The 16,384-nt window shown below is 38.3% G+C and overlaps 1 protein-coding gene across 1 annotated transcript; it reads right to left on the bottom strand.

Annotated features, from left to right (window-relative positions):
* Positions 1–1,885: 1,885 nt before the first annotated feature.
* LOC131223128 (glucan endo-1,3-beta-glucosidase 14-like) lies at positions 1,886–9,209 on the bottom strand. Its single transcript, XM_058218437.1, has 3 exons — positions 8,845–9,209; positions 3,706–4,745; positions 1,886–2,211 (listed from the first exon to the last, which is right to left on the bottom strand). The coding sequence occupies exons 1-3, from the start codon at positions 8,954–8,956 to the stop codon at positions 2,131–2,133; spliced, it is 1,233 nt and encodes a 410-aa protein (XP_058074420.1). The 5' UTR covers positions 8,957–9,209; the 3' UTR covers positions 1,886–2,130.
* Positions 9,210–16,384: the final 7,175 nt, after the last annotated feature.

Here is a 16,384-nt window from a genome sequence, read left to right on the forward strand (position 1 = left end):
TCTTATCGCACCATTAAATGAAATATTTGGCGCTTGCGACTTTTAAGGAACAATTGCCTCATGTGGCTTTAATTGATTGTCTCTATATAACTTTACGATGATATCCACTTGTTTGTCTACGATTGGCCATTAGTTGAGTAGGTTACCTTTAAAACATCTTGTTTGTTAGTCTAATGAGCTAGGGATGGTAGAATGGGACACTATGCCTGAGCTGTCGGTCTATGCTGGGTGACCAACCCCCCATAGTGACCTTTGAGTTTTCCTAAATTGATTGTTTGAAATTGGAATAATAATGGTTGGGTTAATCATGCATTTTCATGGCATGCGGTCTTTTCCGGGTGACTAGTTTTCCTTGGGCATACCTTGAGTACTTTTTCGGGTGGCTAGATCTCCTTGGGCGATCTATATACTATGGTCTTTTCCGGGTGGTTAGTTCTCCTTAGGCGTACCTTTGTGTACTTTTCCGGATGACTAGTCCTCCTCGGGTGATCTATATATTATTATGATCTTTTCTGGGTGGTTAGTTCTCCTTGGGCGTACCTTTGTGCACTTTTCCGGATGACTAGTCACGATCTATATATCATAGTCTTTTTCGGGTGGCTGGTTCTCCTTAGGCGTACCTTTGAGTACTTTTCCGGGTGGCTAGTTCTCCTTGGGCGACTTTTAACCAGCTGGATATGCATCCACAAGTCTGTGAGCATATGCATGCATCCATGCATTTAAACAAGATTATCTTATGTGATTTATTTAATGAATGCGTATCTAATTTCCATGATAATTATTGTATAATATTTATTACACACAGTCTCTGATAACTATGTTTAATTATCTTGATGATACAACCAACTTGAGGGTTATACCTCACTGTGATAATCATTGACGCTATCAAACCGTAATCAGTGTGCAGGAGACGTAGAGGATGTGCATGTTGATGTTCATGTGGAATAGGAGGAGCCAGACGATCTTGCGACTCCCTGTTATTGATTTCATTTTCATTTTAGTTGTATTGTCATGTATTATTAAACTTAAGACATTGATTTGTATAAGTTTATAGGTAACCACTCGAATATTTGATTTTGTATATTTGGACTCACTCTTATACTTGAATTGTTTTTTTAATTCCGCTTAAATGATTAACTCTGATAAAGAAAAAAAAGATGTACGTGGAATTTGGGATATTTAAAGGTTAACGCTCTGATTTTTGGAAAACGAGTAATGTACTCGGGTTCCAGGAACCGAGCTATTACAGGGACTGACATAATTGGGCCTAAGCACATTTGTATCGAAGAAATTCATTCCAGATAAGGAGAAATTGGTATTTGAAGTGTCAACTGTAAATCGACCATAAGTTTTGATCTAAGTATTGTTATGGGATGCATGACCTATGAATTTTTACTATAACAAGCTATCTGGGTCAATCGACCAGCATATGTGGATCCATTTTGTGAGAAGATGCTTTCTTCCAATTCAAAATCATAATTTTAAGAAAAACTTACTGTTTTTAGTAAGTTTTAATTTGGTTGTACCTCTTTTGTTTTGGAGTTTTAGCTTTTTAGAAATTGCTTCTAATCATGTTAGAAATCATCCGATATGATTTAATTTCGATTCATATTTAGGGTTTTTGCTTTTCTTTGTAAGTAATGTAATCGGGAAGTCTAAGCATTATTGATTAATAAAATTTCTAATTTTCCTTTTAATCTTGTGGATTCGAGAATAACCTTGTGGATTCAAGGCTTTGCATACTTGGTGGTGATATACCCCCTCACATCATTTCCTGCGAATGAATGTTCGCAATTCAATTGACTTGTGCATCCAAATGCATCGTAAATTGTCATCTTTCAGCAGCTAAACCGCTCGAACAAACCTCATATCACACAAACCCAAATGAGAATAACAAAGGTTCTTATTAGTCAATCATTCCTGTGAATTGCTGAAGTAAATAAAACAATCAGCAATTTCTCATCACACGACACATTAATGTACATTTAATCGATGAATGGATGACACATGCAGTGTTACAAAGAGAAGAGATCCAATGACGGATGTCGCCCTTAATCCAAGTACTCCTGGACACACTTTCGGCATTGGATAAAAAATACATAAGAGAGGATGCTCCAAACCTTGATTTGACTATGGTATCAAAACAAGCAGCAGCACGGCGGCACAAGTTGTAAGAACCATCGAATAAGGCAACTGCCAACCTCGGATATCCTGCAATATCACACCCATGAGAAACCCAATTGAAATTTTGCTGAATGATAGAAGGAATGTATCAAAAGCAATCCGAAAGGCTGGGTTCTAAATAGGTAGGGTTCAGGAAGTAGTTGATAACTTAGTCAATGTGGGACCATGTTCCAGCAATCCAAACGGTTGATCGTTTGTCCCAAAACTCTTCACGATTGGAAGATCCCAACCATTTTATTTTTCAACTATTTCCATTGAATGTGGGTTGTTGATAGATTTTCTCCCCAACCTATTTGTAGGCCATTGATTGAGAGAAGGGTTGGGATCTTTGGCTCCAGGATATTTTTGGGGAAACTGCCATCCACAACAAGGTTCATCAGATCAACATTATATATGATCATCAACCCCCCTACATTTTCTGTACCAAATCTTGCAAACATGATTATGGGTCCTTCGTGATCTGGATTGATATTTCTACATTTTCGGAGTTATGATTCTCTATTCTTATAGTTGATTTAGTTGTAATGTAAAGTGTTTGAGGGGTTTTTTGGGGCTTGAGTTTTGGCCTCCTCTTTTGTATAGTGCTCCCTCTTTTGGTACTTTTTTTTTTTAGATTACCCATTAAGAAAAGTAGTAATATAAATTTATATCAAAAATGTTATATATATATATATATATATATATATATATATAGAGAGAGAGAGAGAGAGAGAGAGAGAGAGAGACTCAAGTCCAATTGGTTGGACTGTACAACCACTTCAGTTATTGGTGATTATTCAATGTTATTGCCAATAATAAATACAGTAAAAATAAAGGTAAGGAAAAAAAAAAAAAAAGGATGTTTATAAAGGTAATAATAAATGCAAGCATACAATATTATTTTTCAAGTCATGAAATAACTCCTTTCTACCTAGTATTTATTTATTAGCATTAATTCAAATTAACAAAATCTAAACTGGTTAGACCTAGGTAGTACAACCGAATGGACTAGAGAGTGCAATTATGTACTACTGAGGATTTTCTAATTGTTTTCTTTCTTCTTTTTTTTAATTGCAACCACTTCAATAATCGGAAAATCTAAATACCCATTTCTTATGCCAATAATGTTGATAGTTTGGTTTGGCATTCTACTCAAAAGGATTTCAGAGATGTTCCAAATACATACAACACTTCCATTGTCCAAAATTCCGACATCATTTCATTGAATTAAAGAATGTTCCTATCGACAAAATCAAAGGTAGCAAATGGAGGGAAAAAACAGTAAGCTAACATCATATTAAATTACTGAACCAAAGCAAAACCATCCTATGTTTTACATTGTATCAATATTTGACATTGAAGGATGTTGAAATACATATTCCATGCATAAATTTAGGAAATTCATCATCACTGGCTATTTTGTGAAAAATCAGGTTACTTGTCTTTTTATAATTTCAGATTTGGAGAAAAGAAATATACAAGAAACACGAGTTTTGGATAGAAACTGGAAAACAAGCATGAAATAAGTCAAGAATGCCATACCTTCAGAGACAACAGAGATGAGGATGCAGACGAGGGCTTGAGTCCTGTAAATCCAATATCATATGAAATGCTCCCATCAGCCTTGAACAGTCCGAAGTTCCTCTCAGAGGTTGGTCCTGGCTTCAAATCCTCATTAAACAAGGCAAATACATATGCCTTTACTGCAATCTTTGGCCTGAGTGGAGTACCCTTCTTTTTGGCAAGCCGTTTACGCAGATTGCGGTTATAAATCCTAGCATTCTGAACTGTTGCCCCTCCTTCGTTCTCATCACCTTTAGAAGCCCAACCTGTTTCGGAGACTCGGACTTCCATCTTCCCAAAGCCCAAGGATTCCAAAGCTGCATAAGCTGCGTCTATCTGAGCATCGAACATGTTATCATAGTGAAGCTTAGTCTTCGCATCATAGACTCCTGGATTAGACTGGAAAAGAGCATAGTTGAGATCGATATGCTCGGGGTCGGACTTGTAGGCCAGAAATGGGTAGGCATTGATGTAGAAAGGAGAACCCGTCTGGGAAAAGAATTCCAAAAGCGGCTTCATGTATGGCATAACACTTTCCTTGAAAGTACATGCCGATGGAGGAAAGGAATTCTGAAAAACGCCCTGTGAATGTGGTGATGAGACTTCAATTGTATTCTTCAACTTAAGCCTCTCAACGGAATTGTAAACGTTCTTGACAGCACCCAGTAGGACTTCAGCTATTTCCTGATCTGTTCCTCCCAAAATCTCATTCCCCACAGCAATCCCACGGATATGGGTATCGGGCAGAAATGGCTCAACGTTTTCTTTTAACCAGTCCATTGCACGATCTTCATTCACACTCATGTCTTTCAGATACTCATTACCAATTCCGACCACTATTTCAATTCCAGATCCTTTAAATGCCTTGAGAACGGAGTGCTCAGCATCGTAGATCCGAATATTCTTTATCTTTGCTGCTTTAAGAAGCGTCACTACACTTTCAGGTGGAGGTATGTTATCAGCAATCCGGCCATAGTTTATTCCGTAAGTTCCAGTAAATGCCTGCACAGTAGTAAAGCCTGCAGAGCAGCAGAAACAGCTCTATCAGCCAACTTTATAATCCAGATAAAGATCAAACCGCAACGAATTTTCAGAATCATGTAGCAGAGAGATGAATTTCCATTTATAATGCAGGTATTAGGTAACTCCCAATGGACGCAGAAAAAGAACCACTCCATGAAAGTAGCAATACACATCCACCTTGACCTTTTCTATAATAATAATAATATTATTATTATTATTATTAAACTAACAAGATGATGGAAAAATAACAAACTTTCTGCTTTAGGGTTTCCTCCGTTTGAACACAGTTGAGCGAAAGGGTTTCCAAAGGAGGGTTCAAGCCTGCATTTTTGGTCGAGTCGACGAAAATGAATCTTTGTCGAGTCGGCATTTTAGAACTTATTTTGTCAAGTGGACTGATTAAATGGGGGTTTGCCAAGTGTATCCAAACACACACACACACACACAAAAAAAAACCCAGTTCAGCTCAAAAGGGAATTTATGCCTCAAATCCCCCTTTGAAGGGTGAATCCAATCAAAAGAATCGAACTGCCTCACCCAAGTTTATGGACTCAACCCTTCCTTGGGATGGCAGTTGTTTGTCTTGTAAATCTCCTCTTTGAGAACCAAAGTGTTAGAACCACTTTAAAGAAACATAACACGGAATGTCTGCTTTCAATGATAAAGGAAAGAATCAACACAGTAATTGGAATCTAAAGGCATAGAGCTGCCTTAGCCATGTATAATTTCATACGTGAGCGAAACGTAAACCATCCAAACTTGAAACATAGATGCAAATAGAGAACATGTCACATGCATCTAGTTGTAGATGTGAAAACCAGGTAACTAGATGTGCATGTGTCCCATTTTCATGGTGGGGTAACCATAATGGATGGGTTCAATGCCATATGCCACGGTGGGCCTTGCAGGCCACTAGTTGCACAGTTCTCATCTACAAACTAGTTGTGCATTGGATGTTCTAGTATAATTAATAATGCCTCTTCTTTTTATCAGTAACATAAAATCCTACCTTGGAGGGATATAGAAGAAAACATACAAACATTTTAAGTAGTTGACGAAGAGTGCTGTAAATTTCTGAGTTGAACAGAAATATCGAATTGATCGAGCATATTGAAGAAAATAAGTGACTGATTACTCAAAAAAAAAAAAAAATAATTAAATAATTCCATTTCACATGCAGTGTTAACTATAACTTCTATTGAAATTTCAAAAGAAAAAAGTACATCATGGAAGAGGGGAAGAGGCCACCAAAGCAGAGATCTCACGGCACCTTTCCAGCTAAGGTGTTGGAGATTTACATTTAGATGTTAGAAGTAGAACGGTAGAACTCGAGGTTTTTTTTTTTTTGTTTGGTTGAATTTCTAAAATGTACGAGGCATGCTAGTTTGTTACACTAGTACCACTCTTCTTCGTTCTTTGCCTTTTGGAAGAGGAAAAAGAGAAACGTGTAGACCCAGGTGGCACCTTTGATAGGCACAAGATGACATAAAAATGTTTCTTGCATTTCTCAAAATGGATTGGCCCGAGAGAAGGTTCTAGAAATTTTGGAAAGTTTATTGACCCTTCCAAATGCATTGAAGTAGTTTAAGACAGACCAAAAGAAAATTACTCTGGACAGAAAGTAGCAAATTCCTTCAATCTTATCAATAATCATGGCACCAAAACAAGAAAATCTCATGTATAACTCCAGACCAAACCCTCTGCATCCATCGAAGGAGTTTGGAACAAGAAACCTTATGCTCCATGGAGAGTCTTGCTGTAGATTTACAATCCTTCAATGAAACTTTTCAAAAATCCCTTAAAGTCATCTGTACCCATTGAGTGAAAATAAGAGTTGTATAAAAATCCCAAAACAAACCCCATCCCAAAATGCATCAAACCAATTCAATTCAGAATGTTGTGCTCCAGAGGATACCTTGATATGGATTTACATGTCTTCTATCAAAATACTCTGAATGCATCCAAGTGGTTCTAGTAGGTATAAAAGTAGGTTATTGCAGGGGGAGTGGATTTTTAAATCATTCCATCAAACTTGGAGAAACCATTTGAACCTATTCAGAGAAGCCAAAATGATAAAACCCCTAGAAAAATATCCAATTGGAACTGCCCAATGGTTATCAAAGTAATTTTATTTGGAATTAGATATCTCCAATTAGAACCATTTTATCAAAGTAGATATCTCCAATTAGAACCATTTTATCAAAGTGGAGCCAATGTTAAGAGTATCAGTATCTCCACATGTATCGATGATTGTGGATACGGAAACAAGTATCAGTATCACCGATATTCGGAAAAATATTAGTCTGAGGGAAACAACGCAGAAACGTTAGAAAAAAAATGTGAATGTTTTTAGTGAAACTTCAAAAGATGTTAAAAGGCACATGTTTACAATAATGCAAAAAACAACTATATATAATAAGTTTCCATTTAGAGGAGCCTAAGCCATGTACCGTAGAAAAAAAAAAAATCATTATAAATAAATATATAAAATTTGTAGCCAATCAATAAATCGGCCAACACTAATCAATATATAAAATTTGCAATTAATTAGCAGTAAAAAACATATTTTCCAACATAAAAATGGAAACATTAGGACTTCCCCCCTTTTCCACTTAACTATTAATTTCTCTGCCACAAAATCCAGAATCATTCATAGACATGGATTTCCATTGCAATCCATGCCAAATGAAGTTTCTATGAATTTTTCATCACCTTTGAGCTTCAGCCCGTCTCCACTTCGAGTCGAGATTTCTCCCCCATATCCAAACTTTCAAACAAGAAAAATTAAGAGTGATTGAAATCACTTAAGAAAAAAAAAAGAAGAAGAAAAAGCCCGAAAAATGGAGTTCTGTGGGTTTTTAGATAAGTTCCCAATTTTCTGTTAGTTTTTTACTATTTACAAATGTTTCCCTGGCATCAGGGCTAATATCGCTAGTATCAGGGATATTATCAATGGTCTTGCCAATACCAAGGAACTTTTATAAAGGATTCTTCTCAAAAAATCACTGGTACCAAAAATATCGCCAAATATTGTCAATATTATCGAAAATATTGGTAATGTTTGGAAAATTTTAAATTGCCAGCAATTTTGGTATTGCAGGCTTGGTCTACCGATAATATCGGCGATACTATTTTTAATGACACCAATATTTAGAACAGTTGCTGGAGCCAACCCATTTTCATGGTATGGGTGTACTACATAAGTGGCAGGTTAGATGGGGCCACAAGTCATGGTGCCTCTGTTGCCAGTAGGTGATTAGTTCTCTATAGTCTTACTCTCAAAATTTAAACAGAAATTCTTTGAAATCATGCTAGACGTGTATTACCAAGAAGCCAGACTTCGCTAGCTCTCTTCTTCTTTTTTTGCAAATTCAAGAGCCAAAAACAGAAACCGAAATCATCAATTCCTAAAGATGCATTCTTCTGCAGTCATACATACATAACAAGTAAGCTAATGAATTCAATGGAAGGGAGAAAAATAATCGGTTCTAAAAGGAACAACCCAAGATTCTCTTTCCACCCATTGGATGGAAATTCAAATAGAAATTCTAGACCATGCCAGATCCACTACAAATCTTTGTAGGTTGAGCTCAACAAACAACAGATACGTGGGGCCCAATGTGGTGTGTGAACGATATCCAATCCGCCCATCATGCGCGACCCCCCTCATATTATACTCATCATCAAAAAATCAGGCCCATCCAAAACTCCGGTGGGCCACACTACAGGGAACATTTGGGACAAGGACACCCACCATTGAAAACCTTCCGGACTGTGTGTGGGTCCCACTGTGTTTTGTATATGCCATCCAATCCATACAGAAGATGCATCCGCCTAGAAAGAATGGACCCTCCAAAAAGCATTCCAATTCCAAGACTCGTGTGGGCCACACCACGTGATTATAGCATGATTTCACATGGTATGGTCCACCTCCGTTTTGGGTCCCTCAGAATTTTTTGTGCCAACTAAAACATGAGGCAGCTCACATGATGGACGGATTGGATGGTGGTCGGTACCACTACATCACTTCGTACTGGATCAGACCTCATTCTACATGATAACAGAACCGTAATTCGAAGGAAAAAAGCAACGCACCGTTGGAAGAGAAGATGCAGAGAAGGAAAAAGGAAGCGGAGAAGAGAGAGCAAATGCCCATTGTATTTCTGTTGTTGTTAGAAAGTGTGAGGTCTGGAAGGGAGGATTCCATATGTAGTAAGAGCTGTCTTGAGGATACAAATCCATCGAATTGTAGATTCCAAACACCAAAAAGAGGAAAGGAAGATATATGATCGAGAGCGACTGAGAAATTAAGTAGAATCGATTCTTTGCCTTTTCTTCCTTCCTTTTCTACTCTGATTTTTTATTACTCCGCTGCTCGAGCGGTTGCGTGGTTTGACGTTATGCTTTTCGTGGCTGTGTTAAAGGGAAAGTAGCGAAGGTAGAGAAGCAACAGCGGCTTGAAGGAGGGGAAGGAAGCACGACTCCAGAAATGAGTTCGTTTTTCTCTCCATCGCAACTCACCTTGTCAGCATGTATTGCCACCCACGGAGGCCAACATGCTGAGATGGTCCACTTAATTGAAGGGTCCATATTCTAGTATATATAATAGATAATCAATTATATCTAAGCAAGGATTCAATGATGATCCTGACCTTTGATTTCTGAAATTTTGTTTAGACCATCGAAAATATTCTTTCTAAACCATTCGTTCAGCGTCAGCTTCTTATAATACGTCGCATGGGATAGAATTGAAAAAGATGAACGTTTCAGATCATCGGATCATCTCAGCACTTGGGCCCAACATGGCAACATATGTTCAGATCCTCGGTCCCTCCGGATGCACCCGCTTTTCCGAGATGGGACTATTACTCTGACAGTGTACGACGAGCGGATTGCCTGTGACACTGGGCGAGCCCGGAGCTGTGTGGGGCTCATACAGATTTCAGTGATAAATCCACTCCGTCCATCTATTTTTAAAGACCACAATAGTACAGATTTTAAAAATCAGGCAGATCCAAAACTCACGTCGACCATACCACACGAAAGAGTGTGGATTGAACGCTTTACGGTGACAGAAGCTTTTTTATTAGGATCATATTTGTTCCAGCAGTTTATCTGACTGTTAGTAATTCTAGGAACGGTTTGGATGGCATATAAACATCATGGTCAGCTCCAGCAAGGTTTTAAGTGTGGACACTACTCTTTTGTTGGCATGCCAAGTTTTCGATGTTCTTCATTTTTAGAATCCGGTCCCGTTGTGGTCTTTCAAAACAAATGGGTGTTTTGATACACACGGACTTGACTTGCACACGGTCAAAAGCTAGATGCTGCCCACTAATGTAGAGCCGGTTGCGAGCAGTTTTGTGGCCAAGATGGTTCAGAAAAGGTCGAGAAAAGATTCGGTCGACGATTGAAGTGATCCGAACCGTTAGATCTTAAATCGAGCATCTCACAATTCAAAATGAGTTATTGGACATAAAATATATAATTTTGAGTAGCACGATCTACTTTAGCCACCCAACCCACTATGCTGGATCGTACAAGCCGGATTTATGAAATATCATTGCATGAGCTAAAAATGAGGCTGACCATCCACCGTCTTGACCATCCATATTAGGGCATGGGTTAAAAATGAGGGTGATCCGAAACTCAGGTGGACCACACCATGAAAATCAGTGGGGTTCAGAATACCTACCATTAAAAAATAAAAAAATAAAAAAATGGATGTTACAACCAACCACCGAGTTGGATTTGATTAAGGTCAATCCAAGCCCAGTTCCTATGGCAGTTAAGCTCAAGCCTAGCCTAGACTCATAAATAGTATTTTTTGAAGAGAAAACAGATATGCAATATCTTGCACTCTCTCCCTCTCTCTACAATTCGACTTAGACTCAAATTCTTTTGACCTGACTTAAGCATCGGAGGACCGTGACCAATTGCATATTTTTCAGTTTTAGTTGTCCAATAAATGTCCACCAAGCTGATGCATAGACAATCAAATAATAGCAATTTTTTTGCTCACGATACATCTCAATTGATACTTTTAATTTGGAAAATTGATTTGAATTACTTGAAGTATGTAATGTCTAAGAACTTCTATGGCTTGTGAGCATGTAAGGCTACCAATGTCATGCCCCGAAATTTCGTACTTGAGTTGGTTGGGGCCAAATTCGAATTCCAGGAATTTGAATTATATTTAACTAAATATACATCGCAATTCACATAATTTCCATTTTTAAGACAAACATAGTAACTAAGAGGGATAAACTAATATCATTTTCATTAACAAATGTTCCACTAAATTATCGTCATGTCTTAATTACATTTAAATAAAATGTATTGAATTTTAATTAATTTTCAAATAAACAAGAGGAAAAGTCTTCAATCTTGCCCAATTAATTCTTCATATATAAACACTGCAAAACAATTTATACAAGTGTGAGCGCGACTACTCGTAGGGTCACATAATTCTCAAAATTAAAAATTCTACGATGACACCAATATAACTTAATAAAATAAACAAGATCAATTGCGAGTATTGAATCGGCACTTTACGTGACAATAATAACAATTTGGTATTCATAATAACGAAATAAAATAAGACATCCAAAATCATTTTTTGGTTCAATTCAGGGCAAAATACCCGTGTGTATTGATCTTTTTAGGGAATGACCCTTAACAAAGCACCGGTGTCGATCTTTTAAATAATGACCATTGGCAGAGTGTCAATGAATAAACTTTTAAGGTAATACCCAAGGCAGAGCACCCGTGTGTGCATATCTTTTAGGGAATCACCTTAGGCAAAGCACATGTGCGATCCTTTCGGATATGACCCTGGGCAAGGCATACTGTGCTGATCTTTGTGAAAATGACCCTGGGCAGAGTACCCGTAAAAATACAACGATCCTTTTAGGGCAGAGCATCCATAAATAAATAATATGGTAATCCTTTTGGGGCAGAGCACCCGTAAATTCAAATACATTCTACATCATGTAATACTAAGGAAATAATTGCAATATGACCACGTAACGATAATAAAAATGAAGTCAATTAATAACTCAAATAAATTATAAAATTCATGCTATGATACGATGCTCAAATAAATTTAATGTACGTACTAATTATCAACTAAACTCATTGTAACGTAGGGTTTTCAATTGGGAAGATCATCTGCCTCCTATTAGAGTAATAGATTTGATGTTATGATGAATTCTACGTGTATATGATTTGGGTCCGATTTCGCGTGAACTAAATTCGACGCACTTAAACTAGCAGCACTCGGTAAATATTTTCAATGTAAAATGATTACATCCCTATACAAATCATACATGCTGATTTATTAAGACCTACACTAAGATTTCTAATTATCTAATATTAAAATATAAGAAATATAACACGTTAAATCACTGAGTTGACTCGGTGAGTCAACTTGAATCAAGGCTACCATAATGTATAAAATATAAGGGTGGAGATAGAAACTTAACTGATAAATGACTCGAAGTCGGAATCTGGAATCAGCTCGAAGGATTGGGCCAGGGGTCATCAGGTTGACTCACTGAGTCAACTCGGTGAAACTATCTGCTTCTTTTTCTTCCTTCTTTCTTTCTTCCATGTTAGATGACTGATGCAAGGTGTTGAAGTCGGTGGTGCAACGACTGAACCCGATGGCAATGGGTCAACTCGGATGTTGTATGGAGTGCAACTCGAATGTTGTGTGGAGTGCACTCCATCTCTCCCTCATTCTCAAACTCTTTGGGTGAATTCTCTCTCTCTCTCTGGAGTTTTGGATTTACATTCACAGGCATTTATAAGAGCACGGTTCCAGAGTTTGTACCCCCATTGCACAAGGAGATTGTTGAGTGAATGCGTGAGAAAACTAAAGTTGCACTCAAGGTTTGTCACAACGCTTTGATTCTGGTCGATTCAATGGTTGTATTATGATTAGGTAGGCCTTTTGGGACAATTTATATCTAAATACACAGTGTTAAACTGCTCAAACGATGGCGGATTCCGATTTGGGAAGACATGGCGTGTTAATGGCAGATTCTCCTCCAATGAATTTCTCTTTGAATAAACAGTTGAGGATGATTTATATGGGCCCTATGGAGCTTCTGAAAGTGAAAATCAGAGATAATATAGGTTCTACTTGATGGTTTTTTAGTTTGGAATCCACTAGTTACTGCACACAAATTGTGTTAAATGCGGAGAGAACGTGTAGCGGAGATCCTCTCTAATTGGTTGACGAAAACGGAGTTTGTTGGAGAGATAAAGACCATTGGATGAGAAAGGAGGTAAGGGAATTGAATGGCTAAGATTAGAGTTATGCACGAATTCCAGATGTGGAGAAAGAACGAGTTCCGGTTTGGACGAAACCTCTATAACAATCACTGAAGACGTGGTTTTTTTATTTTTTTTTGGAGTTTAATAAGGCTAAGTGGAGTCCACTGAGGTGGTGCAAGAGGAAATCCAAGCTGTTCCTCAGTTTTGTAGATTCATGTTGGGTCAAGAACTTGAAAATGGAAAGGATCAAGATCTCTAGTGGGTTGCATGGCTAGCAACAACGGTGGAGGTTACTTTAGCTAACAAAGTTTCTCTAGAGTCTGAATCTGATGGACGGTTCAAATCAGTGAGATGGGTCCCATATGCAAGATGGCGTGCAAGACTGGATCGAGTCGTGCGGGTGCTTGGCGTGGCAAAGAAAAAGGAATGATGGAGTGGAGAGAGAAAATCGGGGAGGGAGTTGGGTGTGCAATGTCACATATTTCTTTTCTTTTTCTTTTTCTTTTTAAACTACGGTGGGCCCCACATATGTTGTGAAAAATCTAATCCATCCACTAGTATTGTCCGTCCATATTATTGCATGGGCTAAAAATGAGGCCGACCGTCCACCGTCTTGACCATCCATATTAGGGCATGGGCTAAAAATGAGGTTGATCCAAAACTCAGGTGGACCACACCATGAGAAACAGTGGGGTCCGGAATACCTACCATTAAAAAAAGAAAAAAGAAAAAACTGGATGTTACAACCAACCACCGGCTTGGATTTGATAAAGGTCAATCCAAGCTCAGTTCCTATGGCACTTAAGCTCAAGCCTAGCCCAGACACATAAATGGACAAACCTAAAACGAGGTCGAGACCTATAAATTAGTAACAGCCTAGTTGGAGCCAACCTAGTTCAACTTTTAAGAAAATGTTAATTGCTATTCAAATTAAAATAGTTATGTAAAAGAATGTTAATTGCTAGCTATTAATAAAATTTTTGATATAAATTAATTATTAAATATTTCATTAATATAATTAAAACTTTAAATATATCTTTTAAAATTATAAATGAATTGGACTTAGATTTGCATAGAGCTGATGGGACTTTTTATACTGCGTAAGCCCAAAATGATTAATAAATACCCTTCACTTTTAGGCCCAGGCAAGCCCTAATTTCGGCCCAAAACTGAGCTGAGAGCTTAGCAAGGAAGCTGTCCCGTTGACAACCCTGCCGACCGAGCATCACGATTTTTCTCTTTTACAAAGGCAATTATTTGGTTGGGATATGTTTAAATAACCGCTTAGTCAATGGGCCCCAGCCTAGATGGGACACCCAAAAAAATTCCCCCATTGGCATATTCTAACCCTTTTATCATTTAACTGTCTTCCTCTAAACAGATCTCATTAATATGTTTTTTTTTTGTGGCCCACCCATCCAAGGCAGCCCCAATGAGCCATGATCTCATTAGATCAACGGTTTCGGATTTCGTCCTGCCCTGGAGGGAATGGGTCCATGCAGGGGCTCTGTGGGGCCCACTGTGATGCAAGGGTCTTATCCATGCTGTTCATCCATTTTTCCAGATCATCTTAGTGGAAAAGTTCAAAAATGAGGCAGATCCAATGGTCAAATGAACCACACCATTTCCACCACAAGAAGCGGTGGTTATAACGATGCCCACGGTTGAAACCTTTATAGGGCCTACCGTGATGTTTATTTTCCATCCTAACTGTTCAAAAGATCATATAGACCTGGATTAAGGGAAAACACAAATTTCAGCTTGATTCAAAACTTCCATGGCCCCCAATAAATTTTTAATGATGGGTGTTCAATCCCCCACTGTGTGGTCCACTTGAGACCTGGATCTACCTCTAGTTGGTATTGTACCCTAAAATGATCTTTAAAAATGGATGAACGGCGTGGATAAAACCCATACATCACGGTGGGCCTGACAGAGCCTCTGCCTGGACCGATTCTGTCCGTGCGGGGGCAGGACGCAATCCGCTTCCCAACGGTTTGGACGGTTGGACCATTGAGGTCTTTTCATGTCTCAAAAGATGCGCGTGGTAACAGAATAAACTGAACATCCACCTTGGACATTCGGCTGACGTGTCCTTCTCACATGGCATCCAAGCCGTTGAAACGAGTCAACACCACATATATATTGTTGGACGGAAAAATTAAACCGACCGATTCATCAGGTGGGCCACACCATAGGTATGGTCCAACTGTTGAGTGGATCCGCCTGGTATTTCCACCGAATGCCTTTCAAGCTCCAGCCAACTTTTTCGACGGTTGGGATTCCATATACGCATCACGAATTCGCTGAAAGTGCAAGCTGATGGGACATCGAGGTCCATCGAGCGTATTCGATGGCGTCTCGTTTTCTTTGAAAAACGAAAAGATCGCGTGTCCATCTTACGATTATGTCGGGCATTGAAAATAGTACACATGTGACGCAAGGGAGGATGTGAGGTTAAGCACCCTCTTCCGCCAGATGGTAAATATTTCTAATCCACCCAACTTTTCTAGGCTCCCTACGGAATCTTCTCAAATTCACGAGAAAGAAAAGTAGAAAATAAAAATAAATTTTAATAAATTCAAAGTTTATTAATGAATGAATAAAAACGATTTCACAACTTGTTAAATAGAAATAACAAGTAATGAGGAAGAAATTAGAATCAAACTATAACTAAAACTCCTAAAATTCACGATACTATTTATAGAGTCTACCGGTGCGCAAAGATTTTGGCTAAAAATAATAAGTATCCTACTTGGCTTCACCATACTGTACTCCTAATTTTTCTACGCTCTTTTCACATTGGACGCAACTTTTAAAGCCCAACGGATGAAGAGTTATAATCAATCTAAAACTTACTATTTATAGTAAAAATGAAATTAAAATACGGAAATAACCATTGATCTTGCGGTATTTCGCAAATCCGGCTTGGGCAACCCTGCGTAGCGGGGCTGGTCGGCTAAAGTAGTTCGTTCTACCCTCAAAATCTTATCTTTTATGTCAAATAATTCATTCCGGATTGTGAGATATACCCTCAAAATCTTATCTTTTATGTCAAATAATTCATTCCGGATTGCGAGATACGTCCGATTTAAGGTCCGATGGTCTGGACCAATTCTGTTGTTGACCGGGCCTTTTCTGATCTGATCCATCTTGGCCATGTAACTGTCCGCGACCCGCTCTACATCAACGTAGCATAAGTGCACAATATCTGAACGGTTCATCAGGTGGAAATCTCGGTGGATGGTCAGTAGCTCAAAATTCAAACTAATTCAACAATCCTAACCATTGGACAGTAGAGTTTCACTCGTGGAAACACAAGGTTTCACTCAGCAGACGGTTGGGATCATCTTAT

The sequence above is a fragment of the Magnolia sinica genome, chromosome 13 (assembly GCF_029962835.1).
Source record: "Magnolia sinica isolate HGM2019 chromosome 13, MsV1, whole genome shotgun sequence".
Taxonomy (NCBI): Eukaryota; Viridiplantae; Streptophyta; class Magnoliopsida; order Magnoliales; family Magnoliaceae; genus Magnolia; species Magnolia sinica.